Here is a 19,563-nt window from a genome sequence, read left to right as displayed (position 1 = left end):
TCTAACATTTTCTGCAAATTAGACCAGCTTACTTACTTCACATATAAAACAGAGTAGATGCTTGGCTTTTGTCCGTGAATTTAATTTCCCTTTGTCTCAAGGAATTCAAGTGAAATCTTTATGAGAATATGTTGTGATGGAGCCTACAGCACAAAGAGGTCCTCTTGAATGCTCCCAAATAATTTGGGATATTGGGAATTGCTCAGTTGGAGTAAGGAGTGCTTTGGCAAGCAGTTAAAGGATGTAGTCCTCTCTGTTGGTTAATTAATAATGTGGAGGTACCCAGATATAATAGTAGCTACCTGATGAGGGTTGCAATAGGGATCTTCTGTCTCTATTAATGTACTTTTTGTAAACTTGTTTTCCAAGACCTTTAAGGTCTCCCATAATTTTTCTACTCCTGTAAATTTCTGCTTGTTTTCTTAATGCATCTATGTTTTGTGTCATTACTGCAAAACAGATGTCCTGCTTCAATCTTATAATCTGTTGGTCCTGTATTTTTAATGGATGGGGGCTAGGGGGTCACCACTGGCATGATACAAATGTTAAATCCCCTCAACATGTTGGATCACTCTATAGTTGACTTATTCTTTATTCTATGAAAACTTCATCAGGTTCAGTGTTATATACACACAAGAGGGTTTTGCAATATTTTGCACCATAAAAGCCCTAGGAGTAAACGGTGCCTCTGGAGACGTTAAAAGTATACGGTCCAACTTTATGATAGTCATTGACTTGATCCTGAATTTTATTTTTATTTTGCATCTACATTTATGTTTTACCACCTTTGTTGCGTGGGAGATGTCATCCATCTAACAGTAATCTTATTAATAATGTACAGTGTTGGTATCCTTGAAGTAAAATGCTATTTCAATTTTGAAGGAATAATGCTATTCAGATTTCACATTACTTCAGGTAGAGTTATTCTGTGGTGTATCAAAATGAGCCAAAAATTATGTTGCCATTGTTAAGGTAAGGCAAATATGTGTTCAATGGTGGTACCCCATGTGTGGAACTGCTGGTGGCAACTTTTAGGTGGCATTTAGTGTTGTACATGTAGGAAGGAATGTTCTTATACTCATGTCAAAAATAAAATGTAGATTATGTCTGTGAGAACTAAGGGAAACCATATAGCACATACATTTTGATTTTGAAAATGTATTTTGAGTCTTATGATAATTGTAACCCCCTCTATGCTGACTGCGATCTCCATTGGCTTGAAATAATGGCAGTAAAATTGCTGTATTTTAGTCGGCTTGTTCTATGTTCTATTATTTGAAGTTTATATTGGTTTTTGTGTTTCTCATGTTTATTTCACATCCATTTACTGCTCATTCACCCCTCCCACCACTTTAGATTGACTAAAATTTCCACCATTTCCACATTCAGCATATTCAACAATTCTTCGAATAGTAAAATCTTATATATCCCCCCGAGGTCAGCATTCAGTGTTTGCTAGTATATACACGTTCTCTGCCTTTACTTAATAGCTACCCCACATATGCTTTTAATATTGTAGACATATATTTGGAAGGTGAACAAGATGTAGTTTGGATTCTTCGTGGGATAGAATTGCGAAACCAAATGCTTTTACTGAAATTCTTCTCAGGAATGTGTTGCTCGGTCTGGAAATATAACACAGTATTTCCTAATTTATCGAGAAATTAACGAAATTAATGTAAACTACAATACTTAATGTGTGCGGTTAAGTAATATTTATGAATGCCTCTATAGGTTTTGTGGTTGGTTTTTAAATAGCCGTGTGTATCTTGTGAGTTCCTCCAGAAACAGTGTATGCATTATCACAAAAGTCGATAAATAGTAATAAAAATGTCCCTTATCTGCTGTTTTTGTTGTGTATTTTGGGTGACTTTCTCTTAAGCAGTGCAGCTGATTCTTTATGGCAGTGCAGTGAAGCATTTCCGCTATAGACTTTAATGGGTAAGAGGGGTTTATTCACTAAAGGGAAAGTTTCCCGTAGACTTGTGGGTTCAGCTCTTGCCCTTTACATTAAAATGGACCAACACTAGATATTTTCTTTATCAGGAAATCCTGAACGGGCCCTTCATAATCCATTCTCCAGTGATTGAGGAGCTTTATCGCCGAGGAAATCTCACCGATTAACCTATGCATTATAAAGGGTCAACCAAGCTCTTCCTGCGGCAAGAGCTTTTTGGAGATGGGCCTTCATAATGAATAATGAAGTCAAGGCGTTTAAAACTACAGCTCTCCTGCATACTTTCCCGTTACTGGATAGCCCTCAGAGTGTCAGGCTGAGTGATTGAGACAAAGTCATTCCACTGTTTACCACAAAGCAGAGTGTTTGTTTAGTAGATTGGGCTAAGAGACCAAATGGCTAATATGTACCTATCTAAAAACATATTATTTTTAAAAACCCTACTGGGCTTTTGAAAACCTATTTGAATCTGATGCTGGTATTAACAGTTTTTGCTCTGCTTCTCCCCTTTAATGTTCCCTGGTGATGCTACCTGTCGGCCAGCTTTGGTTGTAAATGTTGTTTGGATTTGTGATGGTTGTTTACAGGCAGTGCTGTTTGTGGCTTTCTCCTTCTAATAAAGAAATCTGCAGTAAGCTCCATGTCAGCACATTCCTGCTAATTCCTTTTGCTAAGCCCTTTCTTATTGTAATCAGGATCAAGGCCATCTCAATAGCCATCCTTCTCAGATCAGTGGCAGAACTTACTGGGAGCTGCAGCAGCTACATTTCTGCCCCTCTCAGAACCCACGGGGCAAAGCACATCTGATAGTTCCACCTTCAAAAAAATAATACCCTAAGACAGGGCAGAATAAAAGTGTGATCTTCTTTCTATTGAGAGCATAGATATACCCATGATCATCCCCTCCTGCCAGCAAGCAATTCCTTCAAAAAAGATTTAATCAGCCTGATAATTATATAATTACAATAATAAATTGCAATATGGCTATTACCCCTCGAGGAATAGGACCGGTGCCAGTTACCCTGAACCAAGGACTAGCTTTATATCATGCATGTATGCGTTACTTTACCAGTTATGTTATATGAAATATAACCACAAATTAGATGGCCCATTAAGTTATCATACATTTGGGCTGTCACACCACGTGTGTGATATGCTTCATCACAGAAAAAGAACATGAAAAAATAATGCATAAAGTGGACACGGATAGCGTCTGAATGAATGTTCAGTTGGTCGGCTAGGTTTATACTGCAGGCATTAGTCATTTTGAATTAATTCACAGAAAAAGCAGTGTTATGAGCAGCAAGAATAGATCCTAAACCTTTTGCGTCATAATCATTTGTCATTTATCGACTGAATTTCAGCCGGATCTCCTCAAATCCAAGGAATGATGCATCTTTCATAGTTGTGCTTAATTCTGGCAGCAGTAGCAAAGCAGACCAAACCTGTGTATTCTTTGTACCTAGTCAAATGATTTTTACGTGCTCAGGTCAGATCATAAAACATGGCGTGCGACAGACTTAATAAATCACCATGGAGTTCTTACAACCTGACGGCCAAGAAGATGTGATGTTTGTAGAATGAGGTTTTATTTGGGGAAAAAACTGACCCTAAGAGAATAGATGATACTGTATTTAATAAATAAAATTAAGAATCGGGGAAAAGAATCTTGCCACCCAAAGAGGTTAAGGATTACTGCTTAACCTGTACTAGACTCCACATTACGGTTGGCAATATTGGATGGATGATGTTGGAGAAGGCTGGGTAGATAGGTGCAGTGGTGGAACTACCGGGGTCGCAGGGGTTGCGACTGGGCCCTGGAGTTCTGCCAGTCAGGGGGGCCCAAGGGGTGCCGAGCGGTTGCTGAAAACGACCGCTCGGCAACTCTTGGGCCCCCCTGACTGACAGAAATCCAGGATGCCTCTGCTCGCTGCCGCTGCTGCCTCCGTCGCCACCGCTGCTGCCTCTGTCGCCGCCGCCGCCTGCCTCAGTGCTGCCCAGAGTGCAGTGTTGGGAGCGTGAGGCGTTTGTCTCGGGTGCTGGCGCTTCACGCAGAGACAAACGCCTCACACTCCCAAAACAGGAGTTGACGGTAAGTGACCTAAGGGGGGTAGGGAGGGAGTGGGTAGATCGTGAGAAGGGGGAGGGAGAGGGTAGATCGTGCGGAGGGGGGGGGTTGGGAGGGAGAGGGTAGATCTGCGAAGGGGGGGTAGAGAGGGAGAGGGTAGATCGTGAGGAGGGGGGGGTAGGGAGGGAGAGGGTAGATCGTGAGGAAGGGGGGAGAAGGGAGGGAGAGGGGAGATTGTGAGAAGGGGGGGTAGGGAGGGAGAGGGTAGATTGTGAGAAGGGGGGTTAGGGAGGGAGAGGGGAGATCGTGAGAAAGGGATAGATGGGGTGGGGGGGCCCTTAACAGATTCTCTGGGGGGGCCCTTAACAGATTCTCGCACCAGGGCCCTTAACAGATTCTCGCACCAGGGCCCTGAGGTTTCTAGTTACGCCCCTGGATAGGGGAAAAGTGATTGGGGAAAACATGTTGGATGGGAGGGAAGGGTTATGCGAGGGGAGGAATGGTGCAGATCAGTAAGAGTAAGGAGAGGGCATACAATGTGGATGGGGAAAAAAACACCAATAAAGTTATGCTGTTCAATTTGATGCTAGTAAACCTCACCATACTTATAGTATTACACTTTACATATATTCAGTTGGCTCTTTCCTTTCAAATTAGAAGTCTGTAGAGGAGACTTTTTAGTGGCTGTGTTGTCCAACAGACCAAGACGTATTTATTGTTCTCTGCGACTTTAAAACAAAATTGGCATGCAAACTGTATTGGAATATGTTGCTGAATAATGAAAGATCTGTCTAATCTTGTTGCCCTTTCTAAATGTCAGGGATCACATAAGTTTTCTTATTCCCTGACAATTTTAGACGTGGCACAGATGGACATTCTTCTTCTTGACAATAAAGTGGGTCTGCTGACTCCCAGCATTCCTTGGATGGTAGATAACAATGTTCTTTTTCAAAGCTTTTGTTCTAATTCAAGTAGCCATTGTTCTAAAGCAGATATGTGCCATATGCTTGATTGAGCAGACGCAGTGCCAGATTTTAACTCAAATCTAAAACCGTTCCCTCTGGACTCAGCTACATATTTCTAGGAAGCCCAGAGTTCTAGAAGCAGTTCGTCAGCCATCTTTCTTGTTTAGAGGCTCTTAAGCTACAGGCTATTCCGCTGCTAATATAACCGTCAGCAAGGCAGTTTACCAGTATCGCTGCTTAGTGGCCCTTGTTGTGTTGCCATGTATGAAATAGAATCCTCAGAATTTTTAGATCCACAGGTATATAGCTACATAGGGTTGAAGAATTTGTGTATTTTAGGTGCCAGGAATGTCTCTTTGGAGATCACATACTATGAGTTAAAGTACCTGTGTGTGTACAGTGGTGTAACTTACCATTCTGGGGCCTCCTGTGCACTGCCTTGAGGGGCCCGCTCCGCATGTATATTTCCTGTTTGGATAAAAATGGCTGTGGCCTGGAACATGTTATTGATTGTCATTGTGCTCACTTAGGTTCTTTTATTATGCCCATACTTTTATCATTTTGCCCATAATATGAGCAGTATGTGTTGTGTAAACACATTCTTCGTGTGTATCCTGTAGGAACACGGTTAAAGCCTGCAGGATGTCTCCGTGTCTCTGGGTTTAATTGCTCAAGCCAGCCATTGATGCACATGCTGCCAATACAGCCTGTCGGGTCTCATTATAATAGTGGGAATGGGAGAAATTAAATACTAAATAGTTTATCTGTGTGTGTGTATACGTATGCATGTATGTGTAGTCCAGGTTTGTTCTGTGCCTTTTTTCTGGTGGTGCATATGGAGCGATCAGTACCTTGCTGCATGCCTACATTTGTTTTTCTTCCGTTACATGCAGATTTGTTATTTGAATAGGGCTTTTTCCCTGGAGAAATACTTTTTCATGTTAATAGATGTGTTTTTCAGCCGGGCTTGTTCACACTGGTGCTTTAAATCCCAAGAGTAGGCGCCATCACTTGTAACGTGTACAGGAAAAACAACTGGGTGTTGCGTTCTAGGCTTATGTAACATACAGGCCTTCAGCTGAAATATCTATAGACTGTATGCTGTATTGTGTATATATTTATATTCATAGTATAACACTGGGAATAGGCCTTTAAACTCTTTTAATTACCGGTATATTATTCTATGATGCCGCTATATTGTATAGCGGTAGTTCTCTCTGCACCTGCTTTTTGTACCTTTAACAATAAAGTAGCAATTTAGTAGTAACTGCTAAAGAAAATTGCAAAAATGTGGCTATATATATATTATATTATATTATATATATATTAATAAATACACACACCCTCGACAAACATAAATAATCCAGTATGATTTTTTTCATTTTCTCTCTAGGGTTTGAAAGAGGGAAGGATGAAGTCCTACAAAGTAAAGAAGATTCTTCAAACTCAATGTCCAAGAGCAAGGTAAGACATTCCATAAACAGTTGTGAAATTCATTCGAAATAGGCTGGAGAGGGACAGCGGAGCGCTTCTTTCTGCACATTAAAGGTTTAGTTTAGTGACCTTGACAGGCCTTCTACTAAATGAATTGCATATTAAAGTACTCAGATTAATTTAAAATCCCATCAGAAAGAGAAACAAACGTAGAAACTGCAGCTCTGCAACTGCAGTTCTTCAGCAGTTTTTGAAGCAGCCAATCAGTGGCAGGGGAAACATAAAAATCGAAACATTTTCCATGCAGCTATCATCTATTAAAGCCCATGAAGTGGAAAAAAAACCAAACCTCCTGTTTACAAGCAAATTATTTCTAGTTCTGTGGAAAGTGTATATTTTAGTAAGGTTTTTACATATTATGTACGTCCATGTTATGGTGACGCTGCATGGAGATCTCAGATGAGGTAAGGCAGCAAAATGAAAAGATTGTGGTGCATGGTGAACAGAAAACCTTGGATTGGCGATTATATTGGTTATGAGGTGCTATTGGCAGCATTTTATTAGCAGAAAGAATTTCACAATCTGTATCTTATGAGAACCGGTGTTGGCACATCAAAATTTTTTGATTCTCTGCAGTGCACCCTATTTCTCAAAATAATCACAATGGGCCATTTCTGCCGCTCGGCTAATATTCATGGCTATTGCAAAAAAATCCCCAAAAAAACAAAATGTGATTCTGGTGCAGTGTTTGCAAAGATTCCAAGAGAATGAGAATACCAATTTTACACCTAAACCCCAAAAATGTCTTAAGAAGTGATAGGCCCTAAATCATTATGCATTTTCTCACTGTATAATGGTGTTATTTCCACTGTAGATGGGCCTGTTGTCATAACCCCAACGCGTTGTGCTCTGTATCACTGCTGTTCTTTATTTTCAGTCTGAATCCAAATTATATAATGGCTCTGAAAAGGACATTGCTGCTGCTTCAAGCAAGCTTACGAAAAAAGAGTCCCTTAAGGTAGATGGTGGCGCCTTTTTTACTAAAGTTCTTTGGTGGGGTTGCTTTTCAGTTGACTATGACAACCTGATAGAAGAAAAAAAAAAATAATTCCTTATAAATATTTTAATAGTTTACATTACGTTTATTTGAGCGTCAGAAGATTCTCTAGGATTATTACAGTAGATTACAGTGAATATAAAATTAGAATAGCTAATTAGCATTTATACGTATTGCTACTGAAGGAGAAGAAGGCCGTGCTCTTGCGAGCTTACAATCCTTTAGTCTTTTGAATAGAGCAGACACACAGATGTATATAGGTCTGTGTTGCTTTTTGAAAGACCAGTGTGTTTGCTTTTTTGTAGTCTTGGAATTTGGATCAGTCATTTACCAATGTACAGTGGGTACATCAGGCTCTCCTACCATCGTTTCGTCAGGGTAGAAGGATAACTGTCCAGAGGCACCATCTTATTGAACTTTTCACTTCTCGTAAAAGTTATCATCATTATTTTGGAAAATTACATATATCTCTTATGATAACATGTAATTAGACTACAACCAAATGTATATTTACACCTTAGTCGCTTGGGAAGTGATTTTGAGATTGTTTTCCATCGATGCATAGGCTTTGTATAGACAGCTTGTGCTCTGAAAGTCTCACAAGGTATATGATGAGTTAGTCGGGTCACTCATGTACTAAATGAAACTCAGTAGCTTTTCCAATAACATCCAGCTGTCCCACTCATCGAGTAAGCCCGTGTTTGGACTATAGATCCTGAAAAGTCCATCTTCAAACCAATTAAGCAACTGCTGTTAGCTAGTCAGATGTCTGCTTACTTCCAGAAAGTGCTCTCCAATTTAGGATACATCTCATTAGAGCTACACAAAGTGGGGCTTCTGTGCTTTATTTTTTCTAAGCATGCAATATCTACTCAAATGAATTGCCAAGGAACTGAAATACCAGATTCACCAAATAGTGTTCCTCTTAATAACAAAAGTTGGTATTACCGCAGCAGATTTCCCATAATCTGTTTCTTCCTTTTGTTTATAGTTTGTATATGTGTATATATTTCAGGTTCAAAAGAAGAATTACAGGGAAGAGAAGAAGAGAGCCACAAAGGAGCTGCTCAGTACAATCACAGACCCGTCAGTTATTGTCATGGCAGACTGGCTGAAGGTGAGGGTCTCATCAAAGCATATTTCACATATTAAGAAATGATAATACATTGATTCCTCACACGTGGTTCCTTAGCCTTACCTACACAACACAGACACCATTTAATATCCTATATTATTTAATCCTGAATGAAAATCTCTGAACTTGTGCTCTTCATTGCATGTAGATCCGTGGAACATTGAAAAGCTGGACAAAGCTGTGGTGTGTGCTAAAACCTGGAGTGCTATTAATTTACAAAACGAACAAAAATGGGCAGTGGGTTGGGACAGTGCTACTGAATGCGTGTGAGATCATTGAAAGGCCGTCAAAGAAGGATGGATTCTGCTTCAAACTTTTCCACCCCTTGGAGCAATCAATATGGGCTGTGAAGGTAAATACAATGAAACCCAGTGATTTTTACCCAGGACCACTAATCTGGTTACAGGTTGAAAATGCATACATGTGTGTACAGCTACCATATGTGCACCACATAATTTAACCAGCAAGCAACACGTTTATTGATACGGTTTATATCTATAAACAATATATATATATATATTATATATACACACACACACTATTCTGGATGCACATTTTCATATGTAACCCTTTTTTCTTTCTTATACTTCAAGGGCCCCAAAGGTGAAGCGGTTGGTTCTATTACGCAGCCCCTGCCCGGCAGTTATTTAATTATTCGCGCTGCCTCGGAATCTGATGGTAAATCATGTTTACTTGTTTAAGCTTTGTGTAAACTATATATATTGTCCAGTCTGGTTTTTGTGTATTCCATCCATAAATACATTTATATATATATCTCTCTATATATATAGATATATATATATATATATATATATATATATATATATCTATATATATATATATATAGATATAGATATTTATATCTAACTTTGATTCCTGCATACAAGATGGGGCAGCTGTTTTGAACAGCTATTCACTAGGTTTTCCATGTTGGTTCTGCGAAAGCCATAGAAATGGTCTGACTTAGGGGCACGTATAAATGGGTGGCTTCTGCTGAGCTAAACTATTTTCACATTAAATGCATGTTGGTGTCCCAATTTTGCAAGGATTCCGATGGATTTGGCGGAATGTAAAACGGTGCAGGTATTTTTTAGTTATTGGAGTTAGAAAATGACTTCTGCCCAGTCACGTCTACTGGAAACCAGGATTATACCCCAAAGTGTTTATCGCACATGATGAAAACCAAAGTTTTGCTTTCCTGTAAGATGGACCCCCAACATGCATTAAAATGTAGAAATGGAGGATTCAAATATACCTTTTAAACTGCTACTCGTATAACTGCTTACACAATAGCAAATGAATGTGCAAATATGTGTTTTGTTTTAATTGTAACAATTGATGTCCTTGAGAATATCTTTGCATCTTACATGTGCGAAATGTATCTGAAAATTATTGGCTGTCAGCTACGAACCCTTGACCTCATTATCCATAAAACTGAAGGATGTTGGAGAAATGAGCTGTATGTGTTTGAAGGCATTTAGTTGGGGAACAGATTGCAAGCCAGATGGGGTGCTGATGTCAAAGCTTGTTCCGTGCATTCATATAATTGTTCATGCTAGAGGGAGAAGCAGGGCTGAAGGTTTTAAGCTTTGCAGTAAAATAGTTTACTAAAGAGTTTCCTGCAAACTTCCATAATGAGTTCCATACCCCTTAGTCTGACGTACGTATGAGTTCCATACCCCTTAGTCTGACGTACGTGAAGCAACAGTAAATTCCACTATGGATTTTACTACATGTCCCTTACGTGTCAGGGAATATGGCACAGAGGAGTATTCTAACCTATTTCACTAAGCTAACATTTCTCTAAGTAAGCAAGAGTGAGGGGCTTTAGTTACGAGCTTCAGGAAAAATGTTTATTTGTATTGCTTTTATTTACTAAATTAAAATTTGAGAATGTGGCTTTTTGTTACTGAGCTCCTAGTCCCTGAGAGATTATAGTGATTAGGCGGTATAGAGTGTGTGTGTGTGTATATACGCTCTCTCAACAGGAACTCTTATGACATTGCATTCTAAATACATGGACATTAATATGAACTTGCCCCTCCCTTTCTGTGGGGATTTGTGCCCATTCATTCAGTAGAGCATTTGCTATCTCAGGCACGCGTCCCCTTCAGCATACCAGGGCATTTTGGGCATTGCAATGCTTCCAACTTTGTGGGAACAGTTTGGGGAAGGCCCTTTTCTAATCAAAGCATGACTGTGCCCCAGTGCACAAAGCAAGGTCCATAAAGACATGACTGGATGAGTTTGGTGTGGAAGAACTTGACTGTCCTGCACAGAGCCATAATCTCAACCCCATCTAACACCTTTTGGATGAACTGGTACGGAGATTGCGAGCCATCATCCAACATCAGTGCCTGACCTCACAATTGCTCTACTGGATGATTGGGCAACGATTCCCACAGAAACGCTCCAAACCCTTCTTAAAAACATTCCCAGAAGAATGGAAGCTGTTACAGGTGCAAAGGCGGGGTAACTTCTTATCCATGTTTATGTAAACTTGCGAGCCGGGCTCTCTCCACCTAATGTATCGGTTTGTCTTAGTCTGTGTATTCTAGTCTTGTCATACCCCCTGAATATATGTATTGTGTTAAGCGCTGCGTGAATTCTTGGCGTGAATTCTTGCATTCTAATTACATTCTTGCGTGAATGTAATTAGAATGCAATATCATGGAAGTCCCTGTTGGTGTAATGCTCAGGTATCCCAATACTTGTGTCCATGTAGTGTATATCACAGCACAATTTTACTTTGAGGTCTAGAACCAAGATTAATGGTAAATAATCCCACTAACATGGTCATAATATACTAGTTCTCAACCTCATACTAAATAGTTAGGACCGTGATTTGTTATTCCCCATAATATTTACGTTTCCCAGCACAGTGGTCATTTCTTGCAGGCCTTTTTTAATACCTGTTTCTATACCAGGAAGGTGTTGGATGGATGCCCTCGAGCTGGCCTTGAAGTGTTCCAGTCTGTTGAAACGCACCATGATCAGGGAAGGTAAAGAACCCGACCTGAACTCTTCTGCTGAAAACAGCCAAGTGAACTTCTATGGGCTACTGAGAGCACACAACCTCCACAGCAATGAAAACTTCCAGTAAGTGCATCGGTTGTCCTCCAGTTCACCTACTATTTTTGGTAGAAGGCCACAAAGATGTAACTGAATCAATATTTATTGCATTGCTTGGGCTTAAGACGATGCCTGGGCTTAAGACGATGGCGTTATTGATGCAGTCATAACTCTTTTTTTCTTTTTGTTATTGCTAGCTCAGTTGTTCAAACATGTGAAAATAATCTGTGCTGTACGTTCGTTGGCACCAAGCTACTACAGTGACTTTTTTTTCATTACTTGGTATTTCCAGGTTGAATGACAGTGAAATCGAAAGACAGCACTTCAAAGACCAAGACACATATTCTGATAAATCTGACAAGGATAACGATCATGACCATGAAGAGTCTGACAATGATGGTCTTGGCAAAAGTGAGGAGAGTGACAGTGATACCTCAGAGAGACAGGATGACTCCTTTGTTGACACAGAACCAATGGATCTCATTAAAGAAACCACCTACGTAGAAGAGAGCCATGAAGAACTGGGAGAGGTGAGGAAACAGCCTAAACCTAGAGAACATGCTATTACTGTTTCAAGAATAATAACTTACCAGGGTCCAAAATGGGCTTTTCTCTGCATGTTGTGTATAGTGAACCTAATAAATTGGCTAAGTCCTCTGTTTGAGTGTTCAGATTTCACAATGGACTTGAAAACTATGTGGAAACTGTGTGTGGTGTAAAACTAAAATCACCTTCTAGTTTACTAGTGCTACACTGCATTTTCCACAAATTGCATCATTTCTATGATCTCATTTTTTTGAGGATCGAGCTTTTGTTTTGGAATCAAACAAGTTATGTTGTTATATTAACATAGGTGCACATTACTCGCTCTCTTTCTTATATTGTGCTATGTGGATTTCATAATGTTTATTTTCTAGCTATTATTTATTTACACTATAGACAAGAGGGTTACTGAGTACACCAGTTGTATTTCAGAAAACACGTTTTTGAAACTTCTCTACCTTTAGGTGCTCTGTGAATATTTAGACCTTTGTCCTGTCGACACACCCTTTATTTATCTGTTGGATGTATGTTGCTTTTTGTCTAAATATGTTTTTTTCTCCCCAAGGCGGGGGAGGCTTCTCAAACAGAAACTGTTTCAGAAGAGCACAAGAGTCTGATCTGGACTTTACTGAAGCAGGTCCGGCCGGGAATGGATTTGTCTAAAGTGGTACTCCCCACCTTTATCTTGGAGCCACGCTCGTTCTTGGACAAGCTCTCGGATTACTACTACCATGCTGACTTTCTGTCAGAGTAAGGAACCTCTGAATGCTGTTGTGGTCAGAATCAAAGTTTTATGTTTCTAACCATCCTTAAAGGGACACTCCTGGGTCCCAGGTAGCACTCTTAACTACAAATTCATATAAAATGTCCAACTCTCCAAATCTAAAAAATGCTGCGAATAACCGTGATAACCTTAATGGTTATCCTGTGTGATTATCTGTTCCAATAGTTTCCACTTGCTTTCTCCCTTCCAGGGGGCATGTTCACATTAGAAATATTGATGATGATTAGTCTGCACTCAAACTGAGGCATATTGCTTACAGCAGTGTAATTGTCCTTTAGGGAGTTTAACAAAATAAACTGTGTTATCAAATCCATGATAATTTATAAACTTCCAGTTATGATAAGCTAGTATAGAACATCCATTTTGTCTTTGCACAATACACATGCATGGCTTGGGAGGAAGCAGGCGAATGGAGGGTGACATGATTTAGGGGAATGTTCATATGCATTAGAAGTCTGCACCTATCGTCCAATACAAACATATGCGTTCACTGGTCTGTGTAATCACAGTAGGAGGAACATGGGTTAAGTTTTTGTTCCTTTGTCAGGGCCGCTCTGGAAGAAAATGCTTATAGCCGTATGAAGAAAGTTGTGAAGTGGTATCTGTCTGGATTCTACAAAAAGCCAAAGGTTTGATTTCTTCCTTGGATACGTCTGTTAAGCCTTTTGCTACCTGAACCAGTTTTGTTAGCGATTGGCAACATGTGGCCTCATTGATGGGTTTTTTTTCTTACCCTAGTCTTGGAGTAGTTTGTGTTTTAAAGGCCACACGATGCCTACAAGTTCTCCAATAAGGCTGCCTCTTTATTATTTTTTTTGTTACAAACGTGCTATAAAACCTATTGTGAAAACTATTTGTATTGGGCTTTAGGGTCTAAAGAAGCCGTACAACCCTATTCTTGGGGAGACATTTCGTTGCTTGTGGATCCATCCAACAACAAACAGCAAGACCTTCTACATTTCTGAGCAGGTATGGTGCCTGAGCTACAAGGAACACTTTGATCTGTTGTATTAAAGCCAATGCAGTTTCTGGGAAATATTGTATTTCATCTCACTTATAATATAACCAAAAAATACAATACTGAGCAAGCATTTTGGAAACATTTAAATCCAAAATCTATTGGAATAGACCCCATCTATGGATTGTAGGGCTGCTTCAGTATAAATATGGTGATATAAAGCAAGCTATGCATGGTGCCTTATCTTCTTTTTATTTTATATAACTCACTTAGGTTTCCCATCATCCTCCTGTGTCTGCATTTTATGTCAGTAACCGAAAAGATGGCTTTTGCCTTAGTGGAAGTATTTTGGCTAAATCCAAATTTTATGGTAAGTTGCAACTATTGTTAGTGTCTTGGCAAGTGTTGGATGGGGGCTGTAATCTGATGAATTGGGTAAAATAGCCATAATACAGGTTTGTGTGGTATCTACATGGGGCTGTATATAATAAATCCACTGTTAGCTGAAATATATCACAAGTAAAATTCTTGTAGTCTTAAATAATAAAGGCCAGATAATTTCCTTTTTGTTTTTGTTGTACAGGTAATTCTTTGTCTGCCATTCTTGAAGGAGAAGGAAGACTAACTTTCCTTAACAGGGGAGAGGATTATGCGATGACAATGCCTTATGCTCACTGCAAAGGTACAAACTTTCAGCATCGTGCCGTGACTTGGTTAGCGATGGAATCCAGTGTCGTATCAGTCCCTGCCTCTTTGTACTATGCTAACACCGTTCGTATTTCCTTAGGCATTCTTTATGGGACGATGACACTTGAACTTGGAGGAAATGTCACAATTTCGTGTGAGAAAACCGGTTACAGTGCCATTCTTGAATTTAAATTAAAGGTATGTTATATATGTGTATGCTTTTATGCAAATGTTTTCTGTTTATTAAATCCTTAATTTATATTGCGTAAATCTGCTTTATTTTTGCCGCAAACAAAAAATATATTTATAAATCAAGCAGCACAAGGTATGTCATTTTGGTATAACGTAGAGTTGGACATCTGCACCAGGAAACATTAACTCTGTATTCAATCCCTAACAGCTTTTAATGATACAGATCTATGGCAAATGGCAGTTACCACAAGCTGTATATCTGCTTTGCTTGTTGGGTAATAGGAAGGCTGACCACCCACTGGCTTTTCCTCCACCTGCTCACCTAGTGATAGAGCGCTAGGAGTAGCCTGCGGAATGATGCCATGTGCTCCTACTGTCTTTTTCTTTCTTTTGTAGGGGTTCATGGCTGTTAAATGCTAAATAGACACTTGACATCATTCTCTAAATCAACCAAATGGAGTTCTTGACTCATACAATCAATAACTCTATATATAGCTGTGTGGGTGGTATGGTCTCTGGCTGACGCATATGGTCTTTTTATCCCTTTTGGATGGAGCAGCCACTGTAAAAAAAAAAAAAAAAAAAAAAAAAAAGTTGAAAATGACCTCATGGCTCTTTATCTTGTAAAGTTTCATTGATAGTGTTATAAACTTTACATAGTAATAATAATAATTTATATTTCCTTTTTTGGTAGTTTTGAGATTATAGTATATCATTTCTGAAATAAAAGCATACATTCTATTTATCTATTGTAATTATCACACTTGTGTGTGCAACAACTTTTTTTTGACCATTCCATTCTTCTATTCTCTCAAAATAACGTTAATAAAAATAAAAAAAAGGGCTATGTCTTATGTCCTTGCTCCTTGAAGCAACATATTTGAAGTAATGTATTTTTCTTGAAGCAGCATACTAGAAGTACTACACTGTACAGTATTGCAGTGGACCTACAGAAACTGATATTTTTACCGTATTAATCATATTTTATTGCTCTGTGACTCGTGGTTTCAGTTGCTTCAGGTATGCTAGCTATCCTTTTATTAACAGTATTTTTCTTGTGACTTTCAGCCATTTTTAGGCAATGATGATAGTGTTAATCAAATATCAGGGAAGATAAAGTTGGGGAAAGAAGTGCTGGCCACACTGGAGGGACACTGGGTAAGTAACCAAATGCGTGAGCAAGTTACAGCAAGGTCATAAGTCAACTAAGATCACTTAAATGTGGAGTACAGTATCAATGAATATAGTTATTTCTAAGATTTTATTTAAGATGTATAACGATAGAAACAGTTTATTTAGCTGAGCGAAAGGATTTTAAATGCCAGACATCATAAAATAACATTGAAAGTATTCATACGTGTTTTATATTACAAACCTGAGACCCCAGGAAACATATGCAACCTCGGCTATATGGTGTTCTTGTTCAATCAGTACAGTACCACTGAACATCTGCATTAGAGACACTTCAATGTCTAAATGATTTGCATTCACGTTCCCTAGTTCATATTTATGTAAATGTTTGGTGTACTTGTATAGTCAAACATTGGAAAATGCCAGATTATGAAAGGTGTTCATTTGCAAATTGTGTGTATGTATGTGTATATACATATATATATATATATATATATATATATGTGTATATGAACATGAACAAGAAACTCCGTTCTTTGTACAAATTCTCTTAAAAAAAAATATATATATATATATAATATATATATATATATATATATATATATATATATATAGTATAGTATATATATAGTATAGTATATATATTTGAGGCTGAGCCATCAACGATACTCATGCCTATTAAACTTTTATCAAGCGGAGTTATTACATGGATATGAAAGTTGGAGTGCCTTATTGCAATATTTTGTGAATATGATCATTAGTTTACACTGTTTTATTCTGTCTTCCAGGATAGTGAAGTTTTTATACATGATAAAAAAACCGATTTGTCTGAGACGTTCTGGAACCCAACACAAGAAATTAGACAGAGACGTTTAACTCGGTGTACTGTGCTGCGGGATGAACAGGGTGAATTTGAGTCTGAAAGGTGTGCCTGGCTTTTCTTACATGTGTCATGCTGCAGTGAAAATGTTCATTTACACATCGTGGATGCCATAAAACAAAATACAATAATCTTTTGGTATTCCAAATTAAACAAAACTTATGCCTAGGAATTTGGTGACCACCCATGGGGAAGTACCCTACAACTGGTAGGGATCATTCAATTTTTTGTTGTGCAATGCTGACTTTTGTGTACAATTATAATAGCTTTGTCAGCGCGGCTTCAGTGGACTTTTAGGATAATGTAATTTGGATCTTTCCTTGACAAACCAACAGTTAAATCCCAATTCTAAACTTAATTTTGTTCCAGGCTTTGGCAACATGTCACGAGAGCCATAAACAGCAAAGATCAAATACTTGCCACTCAAGAGAAGTTTGTGCTAGAAGAAGCTCAAAGAAAAGCTGCCAAAGAAAGAAAAGCAACGGGCGACGAGTGGACGTGCAAGCTTTTCGAGCAGGATCCGATCAGCGGAGAGTGGCATTACAGATTCGCAGAGTGAGTCCTTCACTTCCGATTCAGGTTTCTTCTGATAGTAAAGATCGGTGTTCTAGCGAACACAAACGTAATACATGAATACAATACGAGAATGTTTAACTCTTAGTGTGATATCATTGCTCTTAACTTTTCAGATCATTCGAAATGGTTTTGTTTTCATGGTGTTGCATTCTGACTATATAGACTTAAAGATACTTAAACGCCCTGACAGATGTACTCTTGAAACTAATCAAACGTGGTGCTAGACAAGTGTTCTTTATTCTAAAGACCTATGCAGTTGGTAATGTTCACATACTACCTTTTGGTAGGTGAAATAGGAATACAGCCAGGCGTGATATTTTATCCTATTCAGTTTTGTATTGGGATATAAAATATTAAAATAAACCTATTAATGGACCCATATTGTGTTATCAGAGAATCAGAAATCCTGATGTATTTATTTATTTTTTTTACAGAAAAATGATGAGTACTAAAAATAACCTCCTTATAGAGGTAGAGGCTTTAAAGCCACCCAGTCAAGTACAGGGATATTTACTCTCTATATTGGTTTTAAATTTTGTTTTGTTGATGAGATTCTCTAGTATGTTTTTGCTGTTCTTGTAATGCGGTTTGATGTATCCATATATTGTGTGAACACCCCATATTTTGCCTTTTTAGCACCCGGCCTTGGGATCCTCTGAACGACTTGATACAGTTTGAAAAAGAAGGTGCCGTCCAGACAAAAGTGAGGCACAGGACTCCAATGGTATGTTCAGGCAGTGTAAAGTGTTCAAAGAACTAACCTTTAGCAACAAAGTCCTGCTTCTAGTGCAGCACTGGTATCCCCTTCGCGACCTTTGCCGGTTCAGGACCGTCATGACAAGAAGGTCACTAAATGACCTTTGACGGTCCTGAACCGTCAAATAATTAAATAAGCTTAGAAAGTGATCAAGGATCACTTTCTTCGCTTAAACGGCCTTGCTGCAATGCCTCGATGTCGAGGCATTCAGCACGGCCGAGATCGGCATCGGGGGCCATGTCTGGCCCCTCCCCAGGGCGTCAACAGCCGCCATACATTGTATGGCGGCGGACGCCCGTTTTAAAACCGTTTAGGAGGCGATCAACGATCGCCTCCTAAACTTAAATGGTGTCGCTGGAATGCCTCGATCAGGAGGCATCCAGCGACACCAAACACTTACCTCTGGGTGGGCTGTGACCGCTCCGGAGAACGGTCACAGCCGCAGCTGCCGGTGTTCTTCGCCATCAGCAAGATGGCGGCGGCCCGGGAAAATAAACAATAAAGATGAAAGAGTTAGCTAGATGGTCTCCAGACCCTCTAGAGAACTCTGGCTCCACTTGCTCGTTGAATACAGGTACTGCATTCAACCATGCAAGTCAATGGAGCCCAGATTTCTAATCACTATGTGATTAGTAAAATATTAAAAAAAAAAAATGGAAAAAAAAAAAAAAAGTGCTAACATTTAAAAATAATTATGCAGTGATGTCACTAGATGAACCATCCAGTACCAGCAAAATGTGTAAAAAAAAAAAATATATAAAAAAGTATTAAAAAAATAAAAAAAATAAAGTTTATTATTTTGAGCAAGTGCTAAAATTTCTCAAAAATCTCAACAAAGAGTTAAAATAAAAGCACTTCAAATACCCAAGGGGTGTCTAATATAAAAAAAATGGCTGATGGGGTAAATTGGAGTGGCCTAGCTCAAAGATAGGGCATAGGTACAGACTGACCAAAATGGAGAAAAAAAGCGCACTTCCCAAATGTGGCATTTTAAATCTGAAACAACCCGACAAACCCATGCATGTGGGGTATCACTGCACTCAGGAGATGTTCCTGAACACACATTGGGGTGTTGTTTGACAGTGACATATACCAGGACCTGTATATCTATAACTAAAGTACAATTTGTGTGAACAAAAAAAATAAAAAAAATTACTATTACAAAGTTTGACAAAGTGTAGTTCTATAATTGGTGCATGGAAAGGGTTAAAATAACAGCATTTGGAATACCCTGGGGTGTCTAGTTTTCAAAAATATATGGTTTAAATGGGTTAAATTGAGTTAACCAGCTTCAAAGATGTTCCAAAGAGGAGATGGAGGCAGAATGACCAAATGACCACCTGAATTACGCATGCCCCAAAAGTAGC

At 38.9% G+C, this 19,563-nt stretch overlaps 2 protein-coding genes across 7 annotated transcripts in view; both read left to right on the top strand.

The window, feature by feature from the left end:
* The window catches only part of NAP1L1 (nucleosome assembly protein 1 like 1), a 151,285-nt gene that overhangs the window by 87,931 nt on the left and 43,791 nt on the right, over nt 1-19,563 (top strand). The gene's annotated exons all lie outside the window — the stretch shown is intronic.
* The window catches only part of OSBPL8 (oxysterol binding protein like 8), an 86,006-nt gene that overhangs the window by 62,964 nt on the left and 3,479 nt on the right, over nt 1-19,563 (top strand). For all 5 annotated transcript variants that reach the window (XM_053461965.1, XM_053461968.1, XM_053461964.1 and 2 more), the window contains 17 exons: nt 6,384-6,454; nt 7,362-7,442; nt 8,497-8,598; nt 8,765-8,968; nt 9,210-9,294; nt 11,544-11,715; nt 11,981-12,218; nt 12,797-12,981; nt 13,563-13,644; nt 13,886-13,984; nt 14,247-14,343; nt 14,557-14,655; nt 14,761-14,858; nt 15,921-16,010; nt 16,772-16,908; nt 17,233-17,418; nt 18,076-18,163. In XM_053461965.1, the coding sequence (XP_053317940.1) occupies nt 6,384-6,454; nt 7,362-7,442; nt 8,497-8,598; nt 8,765-8,968; nt 9,210-9,294; nt 11,544-11,715; nt 11,981-12,218; nt 12,797-12,981; nt 13,563-13,644; nt 13,886-13,984; nt 14,247-14,343; nt 14,557-14,655; nt 14,761-14,858; nt 15,921-16,010; nt 16,772-16,908; nt 17,233-17,418; nt 18,076-18,163 (2,114 nt within the window). The remainder of the gene's footprint in view (nt 1-6,383; nt 6,455-7,361; nt 7,443-8,496; nt 8,599-8,764; nt 8,969-9,209; nt 9,295-11,543; nt 11,716-11,980; nt 12,219-12,796; nt 12,982-13,562; nt 13,645-13,885; nt 13,985-14,246; nt 14,344-14,556; nt 14,656-14,760; nt 14,859-15,920; nt 16,011-16,771; nt 16,909-17,232; nt 17,419-18,075; nt 18,164-19,563) is intronic.

This window comes from Spea bombifrons, chromosome 4 (assembly GCF_027358695.1).
Source record: "Spea bombifrons isolate aSpeBom1 chromosome 4, aSpeBom1.2.pri, whole genome shotgun sequence".
Lineage (NCBI taxonomy): Eukaryota > Metazoa > Chordata > Amphibia > Anura > Pelobatidae > Spea > Spea bombifrons.
The sequence above is the reverse complement of the archived record's forward strand: the minus strand, read 5'-3'. Positions and strand labels throughout refer to the sequence as shown.